Source organism: Panthera leo, chromosome B3 (assembly GCF_018350215.1).
Source record: "Panthera leo isolate Ple1 chromosome B3, P.leo_Ple1_pat1.1, whole genome shotgun sequence".
Taxonomy (NCBI): Eukaryota; Metazoa; Chordata; class Mammalia; order Carnivora; family Felidae; genus Panthera; species Panthera leo.
Window position 1 is genome coordinate 50,565,299 of NC_056684.1, and position 20,465 is coordinate 50,585,763.

At 37.1% G+C, this 20,465-nt stretch overlaps 1 protein-coding gene across 1 annotated transcript in view; it reads left to right on the top strand.

The window, feature by feature from the left end:
• The window catches only part of WDR72 (WD repeat domain 72), a 210,523-nt gene that overhangs the window by 66,457 nt on the left and 123,601 nt on the right, over nt 1–20,465 (top strand). Inside the window, exon 13 of the mRNA XM_042941975.1 lies at nt 4,777–4,979. Coding sequence (XP_042797909.1) covers nt 4,777–4,979 — 203 coding nt within the window. The remainder of the gene's footprint in view (nt 1–4,776; nt 4,980–20,465) is intronic.

The window sequence follows — 20,465 nt, forward strand, 5'->3', positions numbered from 1 at the left end:
GAGTCGCTCAGTCAAGCCTCTGACTTCAGCTCGGGTCGTGATCTCACAGTTTGTGTCACAGTTTGAGTCTCACATTGGGTGAGCTGGAGCCCTGCTTCGGGTGAACACGAGCCCCTCTTTGGGTAAAACACACGCCCTGGTGAGCCTTGCTTCTCTCTCTCTCTCTCTCTCTCTCTCTCTCTCTCTCTCTGTCTCATTGCCCCTCGCTCATGTGCACCATCTCTCTGTCTCAAAAAATTAATAATAAAATAAAATAAAATAAAATAAAATAAAATAAAATATCTATTCAATATAATCCTCATAGTAACCCTGTGAGGTGAGAATTATTATTTAAGCCCATTGCACAGGTGAGGAAACAGAGGCGCAGAAATGTAAAATGACTTGCCCAGAACCACACAACTGATAAAGGAAAACCAGGATTCACGTGCAGGGCAATCTGGTGCTGAGTCTTCTCGTAGCCACCGTGCAGTGATGTCTCCATGCTGTCATCCTTGACAAGTAGAGAGGACAATGGCTGGACAGGGTTGAAAAGGGGGGGGGGGGTCACAGGGAAAGTTTTGGTTAGGAAAAAAAAGTGATTAGGTATGCCCTGTTGGATTGGTGGTAATAGCAGGATATACAAGTGGAAATATTGTCAGTATGGGCCTAGGGCTCTGCCGGGAGGATCTTGCTACTCCTTGTAATTCTGTGCACTTGCTTTTCAAAGGAATAAGCAGTTTGGGGTCAGTAAAAGTGTTTCTAATGCTTACTGGTGTCATCTTTCCTTTACTTTGTTAGGACGCTAATTGTTGTAAGCTGTCTTAGGATTGATTCCATCCTCAAGGGTACTATTATTAGTTTAGGATTAGAATAAGTTGTATTAAAACTCATATATTAATGACAAAATAATAGAAAAAATGCAAGATACGTAATTGCCTAGAAAGCATTTTAATACAGTGCAATTTTACTTGTAATAGATTTTATGGTATTTTTCACATAATATCTACCCTGAAAGAGGAAATGATCTTATCATGCAAGTTAATATGTAACTCATACATGTCTGTCCTTATCATGTTCAGATTGATTCAGATGCAGAGTTAAGTGTGAGTTAGCTTGTATTCTCGATGTAGCACAGTGCAAAGAAAAAAGAAAGTTCTAGTAATCATTGAGTTCACTTTGGAAAGCAAAAGTTCTCTTGAAATTGCATGTTGAATTAAGCAATTTTGTAAACCTTCACTTTCTGATATTTCCTTAATATCAAGAAGCAGTGACTATTCTGTCTGTTGCCAGAGACAGCTTATCAGAGTTACAAAGGCATGCTCTGTTGGACCTTCTCAGGGTCATGCCATCCCTCCTAGGTTACTCGTTTTGCTATAGACTCTTCTAACAATTTAAATATGTCCCTGGAGTTATGTGAATTCCTTAATTTCAGGATGTATTAAAAAGAACATTCTGTATCAAGAATGTTTTATCGTGGTATATTAATCTGTCTAATCAAGAGGGAGAAATGACCCAGTAATTTGAACAGAGAACATTTAATATGAAGAATTATTAACTATCACAAAGAATTTGATGAGGAATTGGTTGATAACAGCTAAAGAAAACTCTAAAGAATACAGGAATAGAAGATTTAAGAGGCAACCACTACTCCTAGAACTGAGATAAGCTGCCCATGGAAGAGATTCCTTAGGGTGAAGATCTTAATTTTACTGGAGAGGTCATAGCTGTGGTCACTGGAAGGTAGAGAAGCTGGTGTGGTGTGGTGGGGTGTGGTGTGGAGGAGAGGAGTGTGGTATGGTATAGTATAGTGTGGTGTGGTGGAACTTGCAAGAAATATGCTCCCTAGGGTGCTAGGGCAAGCTGTTCACAGGGAGATGTCTCACTGGGAGTACTGTGTCATACAACCACACAAAGGGTGTGCCAAAGGGGGCTGCTGCCTGCTGGGTGCTGCTGGCTGCCAAGTACTACAGGCCTAGTGCTGGGGAAGCCGCTCACGGTGGGGAGAACCTTTTCTTCTACTAGGATTTTCCATGATGTTTTATCCTCAAAGGTTGACATTGTACCAGCTGTTGAAGGAGAAATGTTTAATTTTTTCTAATGTTTATTCATTTTTGAGAGAGAGAAACATACAAAGCATGAGCGGGGGAGGGGCAGAGAGCAAGGAAGACCTAGAATCCGAAGCATGCTCCAGGCTCTGTGCTGTCAGGATTGAGCCTGATGTGGAGCTCGAACCCACAAACCATGAGATCATGACCTGAACCCAACCAACTGAGCCACCCAGGCGCCCCAGGAAAAACATTTAAAAGAACACATATCCATTTTCACAGAACAGGCAATGAAGGACGAACCTGGGACTAAGCAGCAATGCATTGATATCTGGCATACCTGGGAATCCCTATGTATCCATTCTCAGGGTTTTGACAAGGGCTTTTAAAAGCTATTGTCCTTCCTTATGTCTTATTTGTGCCTCACATAATTATCTTCACATATTTTACAGTTAATCATGATGGAAACTATTGTTCACAAAACCAAGTGTCCACCATTTTGTTAGAATGTGAGATTTTTTGTTTGCAGTGAAAATAGCTTTGTGTTATTTTAAATATTATAGCAGATTAGTTTTCAGATATTTCTTGCCTCTACACAACCGTTAGATGTTAAGTAAGCTAGAGAGGGGCCAGGACTGAGCCATTCTTGTTTAGTATAAATTGCCAGCATCTGGCACAGTGAATGACCCATAGTAGATGCTAAGTTGATTATTTATCTATCCATGAATGAAAATAGATTACAACTGCCCAAGTTCATGGGTAAACTGTTTTCATCACTGAGAAATACAAGAGATAATTATGTTTGTGTAAGACATTAGGTATATAGTAATAAATGTGTGTATCTAAAATATATAGTATAGGCACATATCATATGTATCAAAGTACAGTAAATTCTTTCCCAAGAATTCTCAAAATCATTTTTAAAAAATCATAGTTTGAGAAGCCACAGAAAACCAATGAGGAGAAAATATCCATGGTGATACCATATGCAAAGGGAGATATCTCAGAAAGTCAGTGAATTTTGTTAGGTGTCACAGTTACAAGTTCTGGAACATAGTCCTTTTCATAAAGGAGTAAGAAGTATTATCTTTGGTCTGAGAAACTTTTGTTATTATCATCCTTGGGAGAAGGGGTTTTCTTGTTCCTGCCTGCTTTATTTGTTCAAGATATACCAATCTTGACTGGACCAAAAAGCCTAGAGAAATAACATGCTTGTGAGTTTGTATGCTAAATGTGTCAGTTAATGAATGCAGAAATGTTATAATGAAAAAAAAAATCATTGTTAAGAGACTAGAGATGAAACTTCAACCCAGTATTTTAGCATTGTAGCTGTTGTGATTTAGAATCCAAAGTACCAAATGATACGGAAGAGAGAAGGAACAATGAGAAAAGACTGGGTAGTTGTAATCTTCTACTTATCTAAAGACACAGTGGTATGGAATTCTTTCTATTTTTTTATTGTAATTCCCTTAAATTTATATTTTCTGAATACTATTAGTAAGAATTACCTTTTTCTTTCTTAACAATTAGTACAGCTACTTTCTTACTGATAGGGAAGGAGTAATATGAGACAAAATCTGTATTAAGATTGTATGTCAAGTTAATTTTCTTTAGCATCTTTACTTAGTAGGATATAGGTTATATATTTAACATAGAATGAATAATTCAAAGGAAGAGACAGTGGTCATGATTAATTCATATTTATTTCAGTGAGAGTTTGCCATCATATTTTATAAAAGCACTAACTCCTTGTGAATTGTGTTCTGATACTTTTGCTCTGTTTTGTACTTGTTCCTTTTAACTTTAGATTGAAATTACAGAACCTTGAAATTCTGGAACTGGAGGAATGGCAGAGAAGAGGGCAAAGAACTGTTGTTGTTGTTGTTGTTTTTCTTTTTTTTTTTTTTTTTTTTTTAATTTTTTTTTTTCAACGTTTTTTATTTATTTTTGGGACAGAGAGAGACAGAGCATGAACGGGGGAGGGGCAGAGAGAGAGGGAGACACAGAATCGGAAACAGGCTCCAGGCTCCGAGCCATCAGCCCAGAGCCTGACGTGGGGCTCGAACTCACAGACCGCGAGATCGTGACCTGGCTGAAGTCGGACGCTTTAACCGACTGCGCCACCCAGGCGCCCCTGTTGTTGTTTTTCTAATAACATAAATAAACGTCAAAGGACGTAATAGCAACAATAACAACAACAATAACGAATTTCTAGAGTGGCCTGCATTCCTGAAGTTGTGAGGGCCCCTGAGTGAAGGAGGTAGTAATACAAAGTATCTGTGTTCTTATGTGTTCCATCCACTTAAATTATGTATATATATATTACCAACAGAAGCTCTTTTTTTAAGCAAAAACCACTGTGGTTCTCTGTTGTTTGTGAGTTGAAACACTAGGGGACAGCACTAAAATATTCCATAGTTGGTTGTTATTGATCACTTGCATACTGTATAATAAGTAAGAGATTTTACTGTTAAAGACATTGAATGCCCTGTTGATTTCAGTGGGTAAAAACGCACAAAGGGGAAGATAAGCTTTCAAGTCCATAATTTCAGCCTTTGTAAGATGATGATTTGAATAATTTAAAGAAAGCTCCTAGGCTGCTTTTTCAGTTGTTAAGAAGGCATGATAACTTAAAGAATTGTGATTTTTCTGATAAAAGTGTTTTGTTCTTTTCATCCTTTTGGGATAAATATTTTGCATATTTTTTAAAATATGCATATTTTTTTAAAAATTTCTAATCTTGTTTTTCCAGGCACTTTGGAAAGACATGAAACGGGAGAAAGAGCAAGAATAATTCTCAATTGTTGTGATGATTCACAGCCTCTAAAGCCTGAATTTGCACTTCCAGTTACCTCAGAGACACATAAGCACAAAAGTGTAGAACAGAGACCCTCCAGCTCCTGTCAATTTGGGCCAATACCTTGCCCTGGTCTGCAGGTGGAGTCTTCATGGAAGGTAAGTTCAAACCAAATTGCTGCTCACAGAAAACATGATCAACTTCGAGTAAGAAATCATATGCCTTCATGAATATGAGGCAATTAAATATCAGCACAAAAACAAGAACTTAAGAGATGACTGTACCAGACAGACATATCTACCAAATGATCTTGGGTGAATCAGGATAATTTTTAAGTGATTATTATGCTTGGTATAGCATTCTTTTTGACAAGATAGGTTCCAGCTATCATAATTCAGTCAATCTTATATTAACTCTTGACTTCCACATGGTTTTCAGTTGGGGGAGGGGCTGTATTCTGGGCTCTGCATCCATTTTTTCAGTCGAGTATAGATGACCTCTTCTTTAAAATGGTTATTACAGATAAACCAAAACAGTATTACAAAAACTGGATCATTGTATGGACAAGTTTTTTGATATACTCAGCACCTGTAGGATCACCAGCTCTTTAGAATTCCAAGCCTCAATTAATACACAGTGATGGAGTTTGCATTTAGTTTCATAAACCAAGTCTTCACTGAAATTTGGATCAGCTTTCTTCTTTTCAGTTTTAAAATGATATGGTATTTTATCTGATTTCTTTAAGGAACTTTTCCATCTTTTTTGTCATCTATATTTCTAAGTTATCTCTTCATCATGTTGTTGTAATTATGTCATTTATATGTATATATCTAATGGAGTATTTTCCATGTAAACATATTTTCCTAATATTATCTATGTCTTTTTAATGACTACATCATGCTCTATACTTTGGGAATACTATTATTGATTAGATTATTTTCCTATGGATTAATATATGGGTTGTTTTTTTATGTTTCACTTTCATGAATAACATATCTATGAACCTTAAAGCTTTTTTTCATATTCAGTATTAATGGGATATATTTTTAAAAATGGGATCTCTAAATCAAAGTTTAGCTGATATTATTAACATTTTTGATTATTTTAGTAGTGTTATGAAGACTGCTAAAATATTATTAATAAAGACTTTAAATAAGGTTTTGTTTATCTCACATCCATGTGTATGGTTAGAGGCAAAAGGATGTGTCATCTTCAAGAAAGATCCATGGGCTGCTCAAGCTATGCCTCAGAGTACAGGGGGGAGAGGCAGGGGTCCAGTGTGCTTTTTGGGTTCAGAGCTTTGATTTAGATTTATCAGTCTTTTGAGAACTGAACCACACTAACCAAACACCCAAGCAATACATATATAAAGTAGAATGACAATTGTCCAATCTACAATGATAAATATAATTGACATTTTGTTCACCCCTCAGCATATTCTCACTGTAGCAAAGCTACAGGTAGTCGGCGAGAAGAGGGAGATGAAGTTTTCACACAGGGCTCCTTGACGAGCATGGAGTCAGAGGCAGGAGGTGCTCATTCACTGAGCTCTGAGAGTCTGATATACGTGGAAATATACAGTTGATATACATTGATATAATCTGATATACAATGATATATCAAGGCTGATAAACATTGAAAAATTCCTAAATTTTGGATTTTTAAAGTCTCCATTTAGGCCACCCACTTTTGTTTATATTTTCCTCCTTCAGATGTTAAAACTAGCCATCAGGCTTTACAGCTCCTCGTTTGTTTTCTCATTTAGGCAAATTGGCTATAGATTGCCAAATGTGCTTTTCATGTTTTTGAAAGGGGTCATATTTTATGAGGAAAGCTTTGTCAATATGATGAAACTTTAACATTCACAAATGAAAATTACAGTCATAAGGCCTTAGTCTCCAAAGGTGGGAAACTGAATCATATGTGTTGTAAGATTGAGGTCAAAAAAGCCCAGTGAGTGAGCCCAGATGGCCACCAAGCATTCCCATCTTAATGTGGCTCTGTTGCTTTCTATGCATAATAGACTGTGCATCTTATAGTGGGAATTATAGGCTAGAATAGTAGATGAGAACTTGGGGATGTCTCTGGACTCGTGCATATCAGATGCCTAGGGTCTGCAGGAGCAAATCTCATTCATCAAGTGCCTATTTTACTAGTTTAATTCCCACAAGGTAAACTGATTACTATTTCTTTCAGTTTCTTGGAGGACCTCAGAGTTACCGTTTAGGTAGTGGTAATAGTATATATAGATTTCATTTTCTTTATGTAATTTTGTTTCTTTCTTGACTCCAGGAAGCAATAAAATGCCAGGGTCTTGTTTTCCTACTCTTAGGCTTGTTCTGGCTTTATTTCCTTGCTACTGCCCTTTGCCTTTGATGACTGTGATTTCCAACCTTCGTTTTCTTCAGAGCTTAATCAGACAGGCCTATCTCCTCCTTTGTTCTATACACCATGCTTCTATTATTATTGAGCTTACTGCTAATTAGAGCTTTTTTTTAATTTGTGCTTTCCCTAAGTTATATCTTCGTCAATTAAGTGCTGCGTATCTTCCTTTCAGCCTTTTTGACTTGAGCTGTTGAGATTATTGTATCTTAGTCTTATTTACAAATTGAATATGCACGAAATTTCAGGAGTGCTTATAAATTCCCCATTCTCCTTATTGTTGCTATAATAAAATGCTTCGTGTATTTTCATAAGAAAATGAGTTAGTTTTAAAGAAGAGGATTTGAATCACACTTGTTTTATAGGTGGGAAAATGAGGGAGAGTAACCCTGTGAAATGCACAAATGTCTAAAAGTTAGTTTGTGTTTCAGAACTTTTTTTATGTGGATTTTTGTGACATGCAGTGAAGTTTTTTCAAAGGGTACAGTGGACTGTTTAAACAGAAAAATACCATGTTAGATCTGTGTGGTGAGCTACTTGTGTTTTGAAATATTTGGGATTTATTTGAATTCTGTATTCAAGTTTTGTTCTTGCGTTTGAAGAGTGCATATAGATTTGGAAACAGATTTTACAGAGAACAACAAATACAATACGACGCTTTGAAAATGGGTCCAATGAAATGCTAGAGGAGTTGAATTTGTGCAGCTAGACAAAGAAAAATCTTTGGGGTAGGAGAGGACCAGAGTCTTAAAGGATTTAAAGGAATACAATATCATATTAGTGATGGGGAACTGCTTTTCTCCGAGTCTGCTGAGGATAAAACAAGATAGAAACTGTTTAAATTGCAGTGGGAGGAATTTAGCTTCAAAGTAGGATATAAACAACCTTACTAAAATCATCTCTACATGGCAGAAAGCTTTGTAGCTTCATCATATTTTAAGGAGAGAGAAGGTCTGTTTTATCTGTCGGTTGGTTTTAAACTCCTTTGTTTTCTGTTTGGTTGTTGTTGTTGTTTTTCATTTCTTGTCCAAAAATGAGTAATAAACAGGATTATTTTAACTGTCACAATTTAGACCCATTGTAGTGTCCAGGAAATTTCTTTAAAAAAAAAAAAAAAAAAAGGGGGCGCCTGGGTGGCTCAGTCGGTTAAGCGGCCGACTTCGGCTCAGGTCATGATCTCGCGGTCCATGAGTTCAAGCCCCGCATCGGGCTCTGTGCTGACAGCTCAGAGCCTGCAGCCTGTTTTGGATTCTGTGTCTCCCTCTCTCTGACCCTCCCCTGTTCATGCTCTGTCTCTCTCTGTCTCAAAAATAAATAAACGTTAAAAAAAAAATTAAAAAAAAAAAAGATTTTCTATAGAATGGGGCCCCAAGAGCTCCCCCTAGTTGATTGTTTAGTGCTGCACTCTTTAATATGGTAGCCATTGATCACATGTGGCTATTGAACACTTGAAATCTGGCTAACACACATGTTAAAAATGACCTTTGTAGGGGCACCTGGGTGGCTCAGTCGGTTAAGCGTCCGACTTCGGCTCAGGTCACGATCTCGCGGTATGTGAGTTCGAGCCCCGCGTCGGGCTCTGTGCTGACTGCTCAGAGCCTGGAGCCTGTTTCAGATTCTGTGTCTCCCTCTCTCTCTGACCCTCCCCCGTTCATGCTCTGTCTCTCTCTGTCTCAAAAATAAATAAACGTTAAAAAAAAATTAAAAAAAAAAAAAAAAAAAATGACCTTTGTATATATAGGGTTAAATAAAATATAGTAGTGAAATCAATTTCACCTGTTTCTGAGTGTGTGTGTGTGGGGGGGGGTGGGTGGGTAATATGGCTACTGGGCAGTTTACAGTTATATATGTGGTTTGCATTTTATTTGGATTGGACAATGTTGAACTCCACTAGGAATAAGCAAACTTTTTTGTAAAGAATCAGGTGGTAAACATTTTAGGCTTTGTGGTCCAGATTTTCACTGTTGTAATTACTCAACTGTGCTGTTGAAGCACAGAAGCTAAACAATTCTTAAGCAAATGAGTGTGGTTGTGTTCCAATAAAACTTTATTTACAAACACAGGCAGCAGGCCAGATTTGATGCTCACTGCTTATAGTTGGCCAATTTATGATCTAGATAGTCTTCTCTAGAGTTAGAGGTCATGAGACACTAGGAGGAACTGACAAAACAGCCAACACTTCTCCTCTCCCTAGATATCTGGATTTTTAATAAAACAACTTATTCCAACTTACGCACTATGTGGAATGCAATCCAAAAGACTTTGCATCGAGTCTGTTTCCTGACAGAAACCATGACATGCATATGTTTTGGAAATCTGCCTTTTTAGGAAAACAAATGTGCACATTATAGCTCCCAATCCAAAGAAGATTTTGTTTTTAATTTTTTTTATGTTTATTTATTTCTGAGACAGAGAGAGAGCATGAGTGGGGGAGGGGCAGAGAGAGAGGGAGAGACAGAGTCAGAAGCAGGCTCCAGGCTCTGAAATCTCAGCACAGAGCCTAATACGGGGCTCGAATTCACAAACTGTGAGATCATGACCTGAGCCGAAGCCCATCGCTCAACTGACTGAGCCACCCAGGCGCCCCCAAAGAAGATTTTTTAATGGTATTTCCTTTAAATGATGTACTTATACATACATCTTTATCCAAACATAGAAAATTGATTGTAAAGAATGGATTTTCATTTGTTTATATTCCAGTGAGCTTTCTAGAAATATGTTTGTATTTTTTTTAACCTTTACTTGACCTTAAGTGATGTCTGTTTTGTTCCATTTGGTGAAAAATCTTATTAGAACTTTATCCTGCTATGACTCGTAAAACAGGGATGCTGCACTGGTAGGCCACCAATAAAAAACTGGACCCCACTACTAATCACTTTATCAAAATGAATTGTTAGTTCTTTCATATTTTATGACACAAAAATGTAACCAAAATAGATTTAGAGGGGTTTTTAAATAATGCCTTAAAACATCACCTGCAAATTTACATTTATAAATATGAAATAATAATTCATGTGACATTACATGTTGTACATTAGCTCAGTTTTATTGAATTATTTATATTTTACTGCCAATATTTAAATCACTACAGAAAAGAACAAATAGTATGTATTTGAAAACAATTCATTGCATTGCAATGGGATAAACCCTTAATAAAGAATGATAATTTTTACTTTTTTGAAGAGTAATTTTTGGTATATTTTTTAAATGTAACAAACAGTGTATAGCTATTTGTTTTCTAATGTAAAAAATACTTTGATTCAGTTTGTATAATTTTAAAAGAAAATAAATTTTTATTATTAGATATGCTGGCACTTCACTAAAATATAGGAATTTCTCTCTGGACGAAGATTTTTGTTCTGAGTATTTTCATCTAGTGAATCTCAGCATAAAATTTGAGCTCCTAAGTGACAACACACTTCCTAGTAAGATAGGGAAATAGTAGCAGAGAAATATACCAAACTGATTCGCTCTTTGAATACATGAAGAGATGCAAATTTTTGACAGTGTAACCATTTCTATAACATGTAATAGTTAAATAATAATTTCTGTAATACTGAATAGCTGTTTTAATGGCTCCTTTATGAAGACTGTCACTTTCTCACTTTGTGGCATCAGTTGAAACTTTTCGATGCAAAGTTACCTCAATGGTGAGGGAAAGTATGAAAAGCATAGCACAGCTTTCTTTCAAAACTAATTTAGGAGGTCTCTGAGTCACTGTGAAAAGTAGGAAACACGCCATTAAATGACTCCAGCTGTCTCTCTTCACCCAGAAGCAACCATGGATTTCCTCACAGGACTTCAAAGCCTTGCTTGTATCTAAACATTCGTTGGCCATGTAAATTAGAGGCACAAAAGGAGAATGCTCGTATTTCATGGTGCGTGGCTGGTTTAAGTCCCGCATTGTGCTGCACGTGCCGGTGGGGAGTGCCAGGAACAGAAGGGCACTGTTCTGACTCCTGTGACAAATGTAGTTAACACCAGATCCATATTAATGTTGTCAAGTTCCCTTGATGTATTTAAACAGATTTTAATTATTTTCAGCGTCCAAAGGCCTGAAATATATAGCCTAATGGTTCTTCAAAGAAAGCTTACTTAATGTGTGAATGTAAAGCCTCTCATAAAAATGAAACTTTTATATTGGCCTTAGTCATTGACATAGGTTATTCATCAAGTCAGCAATTTGTGTGGCAAAGTGCCATTTGAATAGTGTATTGTTAGGATACTTATGGTCCACTTGACAAGGGCTCTTGCTGTAAATAGTGCAATTTGACTCCAGCTGTTAAAGAGTGGCTTTGACAGCAGCCAAATAGAATGGAGATGCCTTACTGCACCGCCGAAAAATCAATATTGGGTTCTTGTTCATGGTAACCTGTTCTTTTCTCTTCTGTAGATTTATAAACGACTATCAAGGGCTTATAAGTGGAAGTTTAAATATTATTTTAAATGCAATTCACTTCGAGTTTTAAATTAAGACTTGTGATAAATGGTACAAGTGCAGAGTTTTAGGATATTATTTCCACCCCCTGGTTCATGTTTAGTCACAATTACAGTTAAGTTGAATTTGGATTCTCTAGCTTCAATGGAAGAGAATTCGTGTAAAACATGGTCTCAAAATTGTGTGCCTATTGTATGTTGCCAGTGCAATTATTTCTTCTTTTTGATTTTCTTATCAATTTATCTGTGTCCCTCCCACCTTCTCTGTGTGTATACCTTTTTGTGTGGACAGCAGGGTTCTTTGTGGCTGTGCCCATAGCAACACCCACAGATGTTGACAGCCAGTAATGTCCCCAGCGTTGTCAAAGATTTCCCTAAAGCATAGTCTTGCTGGTTTTGAAGAGTCTTCTAGCAGTTTTCAGCAATACAAGGTTGCTATGATACCTGGCTGCTGGTAAAAGATACTGAATCTGTTAATTTCAGTAACTACGCTCGCGGAATCTTTTTGCATCGGGTTTCTCTGCCCTTGCTAGCTGTTCCGTTTAAGATTACAGAAGAGGAAGTGAAATTATAAACTCAAGAAGAGAAAAAAAATGTTTCAAGAGTTCACTTTGAATTCTAATATTGAATAAAAGGAAAATTTTCTAGGTATAAAAAGCTTTTAGCTGACTGTTGATTTCCTAGCATTGCAGGTATTATTTATTTAAATCATTTCTAGTTCTGTGTGAGTATAATTTTAATTTTTATTGCTGTTTACCTGAGATGTCATAAGCCTTCATCAAAGGTATGCTGAGCAGGACTTGAAAGAGCTGTCATTTTTAACATGAAAAATGCTGGTATACCACATACTTTCTCAAATGTCTTTTCCAGTGAAGGCTGTTAAAATAGCTGTCTTCCTATTACTGACCAACTCTGCATTTATTGAATTTGTGGCTGAGGTAGCAACTGAAAATTCATAAAGCTGATAATATAATTGTATACAAAGACCTTTAAGGCTGATTCAAGGTCAGTGTTATTGTTTTTATAATTGCTGATAGGCAGTCGTGAATTCTGGGAGAAAGGATTTGTTCTGCATTGCTTTTAGCTGGTTCCCAAAAAAGGTTCTCTCTTTTGTTAATCCTAAAGTAAACCCTTTCAGTGAATAAATGTTTATATCATTTCTTCAGTACTAGTTTTCTCTTAGATTTAGCTTAGTTCCTCTGTCCTCTCCCCCCAAGTATTCATCAGCCCTGTAAGAAACACAGAAATCTAAGATCATAGATCTTTTTTGAATTAAATATTCTGGTTGTTGTTATCAGTTCACTTGCAGGGTGGATACTCCAGAATAGAAAGGTAAGTAAAAGTTAAACACATCAGGCATTGTAATTTTTTAGCTTAACCTTGGGACAGCGTGGCATAATTTATTAAAGTATGACTCTAAATTGCCTCCATTTACATTAATAATTTTGTATAGGTGTTATAGAAACTATGAATTCTGTAATCTTGTCCATATCATATTACTGCCCCATGACTGTTTAGGGACTTTTTCCTCCCTCATTTCTTCTTTTCTTTCTTACTTTCTTCTCAATTGTAAATTGCTTTTGCTTTTTGAAAATCTGTGACTTTTCCAAATTTGTTAAGACCCTGCTTCTTGTAGGACCCAAAAGTCTTCAGCCTACTGAAAGAGGTCTATATCTGCTGGGATCAAAATTCATCTCAGTGGATTTGGACGTTCTGTTGTTGGACCATTTGCCAGTTCTGATGACAAAGTGATGGTAAATGTTATCTTTTTGCAGAAACTTGGAGTTTCCTCAGTGACCAAGGTATCATCCTAGATCAGGAATATCTTGTGTTTATATCCTCTTCTTTATGACTACCACAATGGATGGTATTTTCAGGTGTAAAAAATGAAGTTTATAGAAATTCAGATGTTGAGTTAACTAAAAGGGTTAGTGGCTTATAACAGGAAAGAAAAGAAGAGGAATAAAATCTTTCTTCTTGAAAGCTGGTAATATCACTTATTGACTGAGAGTACCATCTGGACCCATTTAAAGGAATCCCAACAGGAACACTACTTCTGTACCAATGACTTATGTTGAAACTGGTCCTGAGAGAGCTACAAAGGCAAAAATGTAACAGGAAGCAGTTCTCAGAAAAGAAAGTATTTATTCTCATGGAATGTTTCCCCTATGTTAGTAAAAACAAAATGTATTAAGACTTTAGCTTTATTCACTGGAACTAAAAGAGCATGAACTTATTGAAGAATATATCCTGCTAATATCCTCATCCATTTTTCTGTATTGCATTTTTAATAGCGACATCCTTAAAGGCATAACCAGTTCTCTGCATCCCCAAATGGCACTTATGTCATTAAACTCAAATAATGACATAAATGACATTATTTGCAATTCTCTGTATACAATGAAGCTCATATTACTCTGGAAACAGCTGTTTTGATACTAAATTAAAATATCCTGGATAAGCTTTGTGTCCAAGTATGATCATTCCATAGAAAAAAATGGTCATAAGAAACTGCTGTGAGGGGTACCTGGGTGGCTCAGTCGGTTAAGCTTCCGACATCGACTCAGGTCATGATCTCGCAGGCCGTGAATTTGAGCCGTGTTGGGCTCTGTGCTGACAGCTCAGAGCCTGGAGTCTGCGTCAGAATCTGTGTCTCCCTCTCTCTCTCTGCCGCACCCCCACTCAAGCTCTGTCTATCTCTCTCTCTCCCTTTCTCTCTCAAAAATAAATAAACATTTAAAAAAAGAAAACAAAAAAAGAAACTGCCGTGAGAGCAGGGGCTTCTTATGCACATATTGAACTCCGTGCAAATGCGCATAGGAATGACAATTGTAAATTTTGAGTTTTTTTGGTCTTCATGTGTTGTCCAAGACCTTCTGGTTTCTAGAGAGCCATTAGGAAAGCTCACAAACTACAAAGTCATACTCACCTTTATTACTTTCTTCCTGTTTGCACTAGAGGTCTCTGGTCATTACACAGAAGTTGGTCCTCTCCATTTACTCTGGCAGCAAAAGTTTTGTTTTCCCTTTAGCCCCCTGAAGTAAAATATTAATCTGAATGCATAAAGAGTAGTAATGGAGGAGCACAAGTTCACCAGATCCTTTATTTCTGGTTTCGGCACTGTGCCATGTTAGAGCGGAAAGTGATCAAGTTACTGTTTTCTCTTTTCTTCTCTTTACCAGGAGGATGTTAGAGCCCCATCGTGATTGAACCATACAGTAAATTAGGTTTAGATACAGAACTGGGCCTGTGGGTTCCTGTCGCTGCTCCGTTAGTCCCAGTGTAGCTGAATGCGCTGACGGATGGACCCTGCAGCCGGGCTCTTACTGGCCAAATTTCTCTCACTGACGGGCTCCTGTGTTATCCTGTCTTTACTTTCCTACCCATTTCCTTGAACATTCATTGACAGCTAAGCCAGGCATCTGGTATACTAAAAGTCAGTTTGGGATTGTTTCTATAGCCTTGAATTTTAGAGTTCCCTGCTTTTGCTGTGGTTAGTTGATAGGATTTAAGCTTTGCTTGGATCTCTGATTTTTCTTTTCTCTGAATACCCTACTTAGTATACCTCTTCCTTACAAGTTGCCTTTCCAGGAACCAGAAACCTCAGGCTCGGCTCTCACAGATGACCACTCCGGCTTCTGCCTGAACTCTTCAAAATGATGGCATTTTAGTTTCCTATTGCCATGGAACAAATTACGACAATTGTAGAGGCTCAGAGTCATACACATTTACTATGTCATAGTTTATCTAATCGTGTGCCAGAAGTCTGGCATGGCCTGGTTGGATTCTCTGTGCAGGGTCTCCCATGGCTGAAATCTAGGTGTGACCTGGGGTTGCTCTGCCACCTGAGGCTGGGGGCCCTCTTCCAAGCTCATTCAGGTTATTGGAAGAATTCAGTTCCTTGTGGTTGTAGGACTGGGTCCCTGTTTTCTTGCTGGCTGTCAACAGGGACCACACATACCTTGCCAGATTGCCCCCTTAATCTTGAAGCCAACAGTGGAGAAATTGTTTTGTATCAAGTCCCCTTATAGTCTGAATCTCTTACTTCTCCCTCTGCCAGCAGCCAAAAATAACCTCTCTGCTTTCAAAAAATCTATGTTATTAAATCAGGGTGACTCATATAATCTCCCTATTTTAAAGTCAACTGATTTGGAACCTTAATTACATCAGCACAATCTCTTCACAACAGTACCTAGATTTGTGTTTGGTTGAATAACTGGAAGAAGATATATTTTATGAGGTGCTGAGAATCTTGGGGGCAGTCTTACAATTCTGCTTATAGATGGAAAGTAATTCTAACTCAGGGTGGCTGCTGTTTCTGTTTTTGTTTTTGCTTAAATTTTCTTTTTTCATTTTATTCATTTGAATGAGAGAGAAAGAGAGAGAGAGAGAGAGAGAGAGAGAGAGAGAGAGAGAGAGAGAGAGAATGCAAGCTGGGGAGAGGGACAGAGGGAAAAATAGAAAGAACCTTAAGCAGGCTCCACGAAGCCTGATGCAGGGCTCATTCCCACGACCCCAAGAGTCAGACACTCAATCAACTGAGCCACCCAGGTGCCCCAGGGTGGGTACTGTTTTAGGACTATTACCTTCTCCTCATTCTGAAACATTTAACCCCTGCCTAAGTGCCCTGATTAGCTGTCCTATTACTAATCATTTCTGAAATTTGAATCAAGACTCTTAGGACCTCTTCATCCTGTCTGTTCCTTCAGGGAGTTGGCCTGTGCTATAGGAGATCTGTCTCTTCTGTCTCTTAAGCCAAACCCTGTTTTACCAAAACCATAGCATGGCAGAGATCATGTGATCATACAGCAGAGTATGGAGAGAATAACATGGGTCCTGTCTCTTTCTACAAGATTATATCATGAGGCTTAAACAAGAAAATAATTTGACAGTGGGTATGACTCTCTGAATCTAAGAAGATTTTCACAAAATTTGTTATCATATGATTAGCAGTCTAACATCTTTAATTACCAAGGGCCTATCTTGGTCCTCTATTAAATTTATAGATGATAACAAGTTGTCTTTACAGTCTCTTAAGCATTATTTTCCTTTTTGCCTTTGATGTTTAGCTATGTTAATAATCAGCTTAACCAACCTTTAGAACATTTTTTTACCTTAGGTATTAAATTTCTGGTGTTATCAAGGATGCCTAGAATTAGTAGGACAGTAGCAGAAAACTACCAGTTTTGAGTATATTACATTCAAAAATTTAATTTTCCTTTTTATGGTAATTCTGTTATTCATGATAAATTCTGCCATGAAATACACACCTGACTTAAATGATAAACCCTCTGTGGTACTCAAGGAAACAGTTGGGATCAGATAGAACAGATTTCATGAGTTACACCAGAAATGAGTTTGCAGATAATGAACAGCACCCACATGATGGTTTGCATCACTGTTCTTCCGGCCCAGTTATGGGACTACAGCTTGATGGGTTTTTGCCTTAACCTAATATTCTATATCCACTGATTCTAGGACTAAGCTCTTGAATTTTAAAATATATGTTCTTATTCTTTATCAGAATAAGAATTCATGAATTAATAAAGCCTGAGGATTTTTGGCCCTTATTTTATCTATCTGAAAAGAAAGCATTATAAGTGGTGCTTAATTCATAGGCAAAGCATGAAATATGTCAGAACTAAACAATATAATCTACAAGATATTCAGTACTTCATTATGTAGAAATGATATATTATGCCCCTTTAAAACTTTTACAGCCCTCTTACAGTTTCCTGATGTCTTTTTAATAAATCATTTAATATGATTGCTTTTAATTGCCATTTTCAGGATATGCTGACTTTCATTAAGGGTAAACATCCAACACTATATTATAATTAAAAGTTTCCTAAAAAGAAAAAAACAAAACAAAACAAAAATTACTTCACTTGCTTGAAAATTAGAGCAGGTATAGTCGGTAGTTCTTGAGTGATACTCGGGAAAGAATTTAAATCGAGTTTTTCCTATCCTCTGGCGACTTTGTTTCCAAATTTTGTGTCCAAATTCTGGACATAATTAAAACCTATAAAATATCCCCTTTAACATTTCAAAATGTTCATAAAATTCACATTGCTAATCAGTGTTATTATTATGTAATTTTTCTTGTATCTCTTAAGGTGGGAACTATATATTTTCTTTTCTTAGCAAGAATACCTTCTGAGTTTTAAATTTGATTTTGACACTTGTCTTGGAAAACAAGAGCCTTGAGAAGAAAAGAGCTTTGGAAATGGACATTCAATTATTATTAATCTCAGTTATATTCATCCTCAGAATAAAATCCAAAATTATAAAGCATATGTGAAAAATATATTGAAAAATGTCACCTGTAGATTTGGGACCATAACACAAATATTTAATTGCAAGCTACTTGGCCTTATTTAAGAAAAACAAACAAACAAACAAAAACACCCAGCTCCTGTTTCCCTGACAGCTAGTTAACTGCCAGAATCTTTTCTCTCTGGTTCTTTACCTTGAAGTGTAAGCTTCAATATCACTTCCTTTAAAGTAAGTATCAGCCCACATTCCATTATTTTCTTTCTCAGCATCCTTCTTATTTCATTTTGTGTCTTCTACACCACCCCTCCGCCCCCCGACAGTATAAGCTCAAAAAGGGCGGTGACCTGCTCTGCCAGTTTAGTACAGTATCCTCATCACCTAACACAAGGCAGGCATTCAGAAATATTTGTTGAATGAACACCTGGACTGACAGCTGATAAAGTATAAACATGAAAAATAGATGGTAAGAAGGTGGAAGATACAGCCTTTTTTGAATTGTAAGAGAAAAAAGTTTAAATGACTTCTAGAAATATAATATGTATTTATTTTGCTAGACAATTGCTTTAAGTCCAAATTGGGTTTACGTATTATTTGATCTTACGTATTATTTGACCTAGCAAAAAAAAAAAAAATTGTCAATAACAACAAAGGAAAGAGGCTGTGGAAACACAACAGCTACCCTACCAATATTTAAACACCAGCCCCAATCAATTCAAAAGTTTATAAGGCATATTGATATTTAGACCAGTCCAAATCAATTCAAAAGTTTATAAGAAAAGATTTATTAAATACTGGTGATGAAATTTAGGATGTGTAGCACATTGGGAGGAATGATTCACTGTGGGTAAGATGGGCACAATGGTGAGCTGATATAGATTCAGAAAGATTAAAAGGCAGTGTGGTTAAATGGTTTCTTACACCACCAAAGTTTATATTATTGCCCTGTTCACTTGCCCTTAAATCTCAGACTCTTTTTTCTAGTAACAAAGTTATCTAAAATAAGCACTCAAAAATAGCCTGAGGATTGTAGCGTATATCATAGGCCCTCTGCTTCCCTCAAATAATTACTTTGCTAAGCCCTCCCCTCAATACAAAACCCCTGAAGCCAACAACAATCTAATCAACAGGTTTGTAATAACTTTTAGAAATGTAAGTGTAATAAATATGAAGAGGCCTGATTTATGTTTCATTTCCCAGATGCAGAGTCTCTGGCACAACCTTGCATCCTTCAAGTGGTACACATTGCTTCCTACTTGCCTAGATTATTTGCAAATTGCTGAACCCTCTCTCTGAGAGGTTGGTGAGGGGGGATGATTCCACTCTGTGATATGTATGACAGTCAGTGCTTTTGGTTAACTCTTTTTTGTGGGAACATGGGGTAGCGTGCTGGATTAGCAGTCCCAAGAGATGCCAAGCCTCCTAAGATTTGCTCTTCTTCCCTGTCTCCTTTCCTCCAGGGAGGAAAGCATGTCAGGAAATGCAAACAAGCCAGTTCCCCTCCACATGGCTGCCTGGCTGACTCCACTCTCCATGTGCCTTATCTCATGTATAAGAGATGTTCTTCTCTCCACCTAGTCAAATCCTACCCATAGTACAACATATACATGCACTATTTAATATGCACCTACCAGTTAAACACCTGTAAATGAACTATGGATTACCTAGTTATTTTGCAAGTATTTGTTTTTCTTAGCTTCTCAATTAGGCCTTAAGATCCTTAAAAACAAAGAACTACTTTGTATGTTAACTTAAATTTTGTAGCATAGAATACAGAAGAAAATATTTATTCAGCAAATATTCATTGAACACCTACCACGTGCCAGACACTTTTCTTGATACTAGGAATTTTCAACAAAGTCCTGGTTGTCATGGCACTTCTGATTTGTGTTTTGAATAGATCACTTTGGTTGCTTTGGGGAAAACTGGATTAGAGGATAGGGGTTTTGGGAAGAGGAAGCTATTGTATAGGTGCAGCAAGAGAAGGAAATTACTAATGAGCGCTGAGTTTCTGAACATCAAATTGGAAAAAGCCATGATACAGCATGTGTGTTTTGTACACCTACAGCCCAAAGTGCTACTGGAGCCTCTCTATATGGCGAGACCAATGCTAGCCACAGAATGTGGAAGCGATATTAGGTCTAAATCTTGATGGATGAATAAGATTTGGCTGTGGGGAACAGCAGATCCAAACCCCAAAATATAAAGAGGGGTGGTGAACAGGGGACTGATGAGAAATGACATGACTGGACATAGAATACATAGTAGGAAATGGTGGAAGATGACTGTGTCTTCGAGTCCTGAAGGAAAAGAAAAAGAAGTCTTTGAACCTGGCCTTGGACTTCTGAGAACAACTTATACTTGGAGTGGAAAATCACATAAAACAACCAATACAAGCTTTAGAATCCTCTGTTAAAGTATAACTTACCTGAACTGAGGATATCTAACAACTTAAATTGTCTGCTTTATATTTATATCGTCATACTGCCTACAAAAAATATTTTTTATCTGTTTAAAATTCCTGTAAATTTTGAATAGTCCGGGACAGGCAA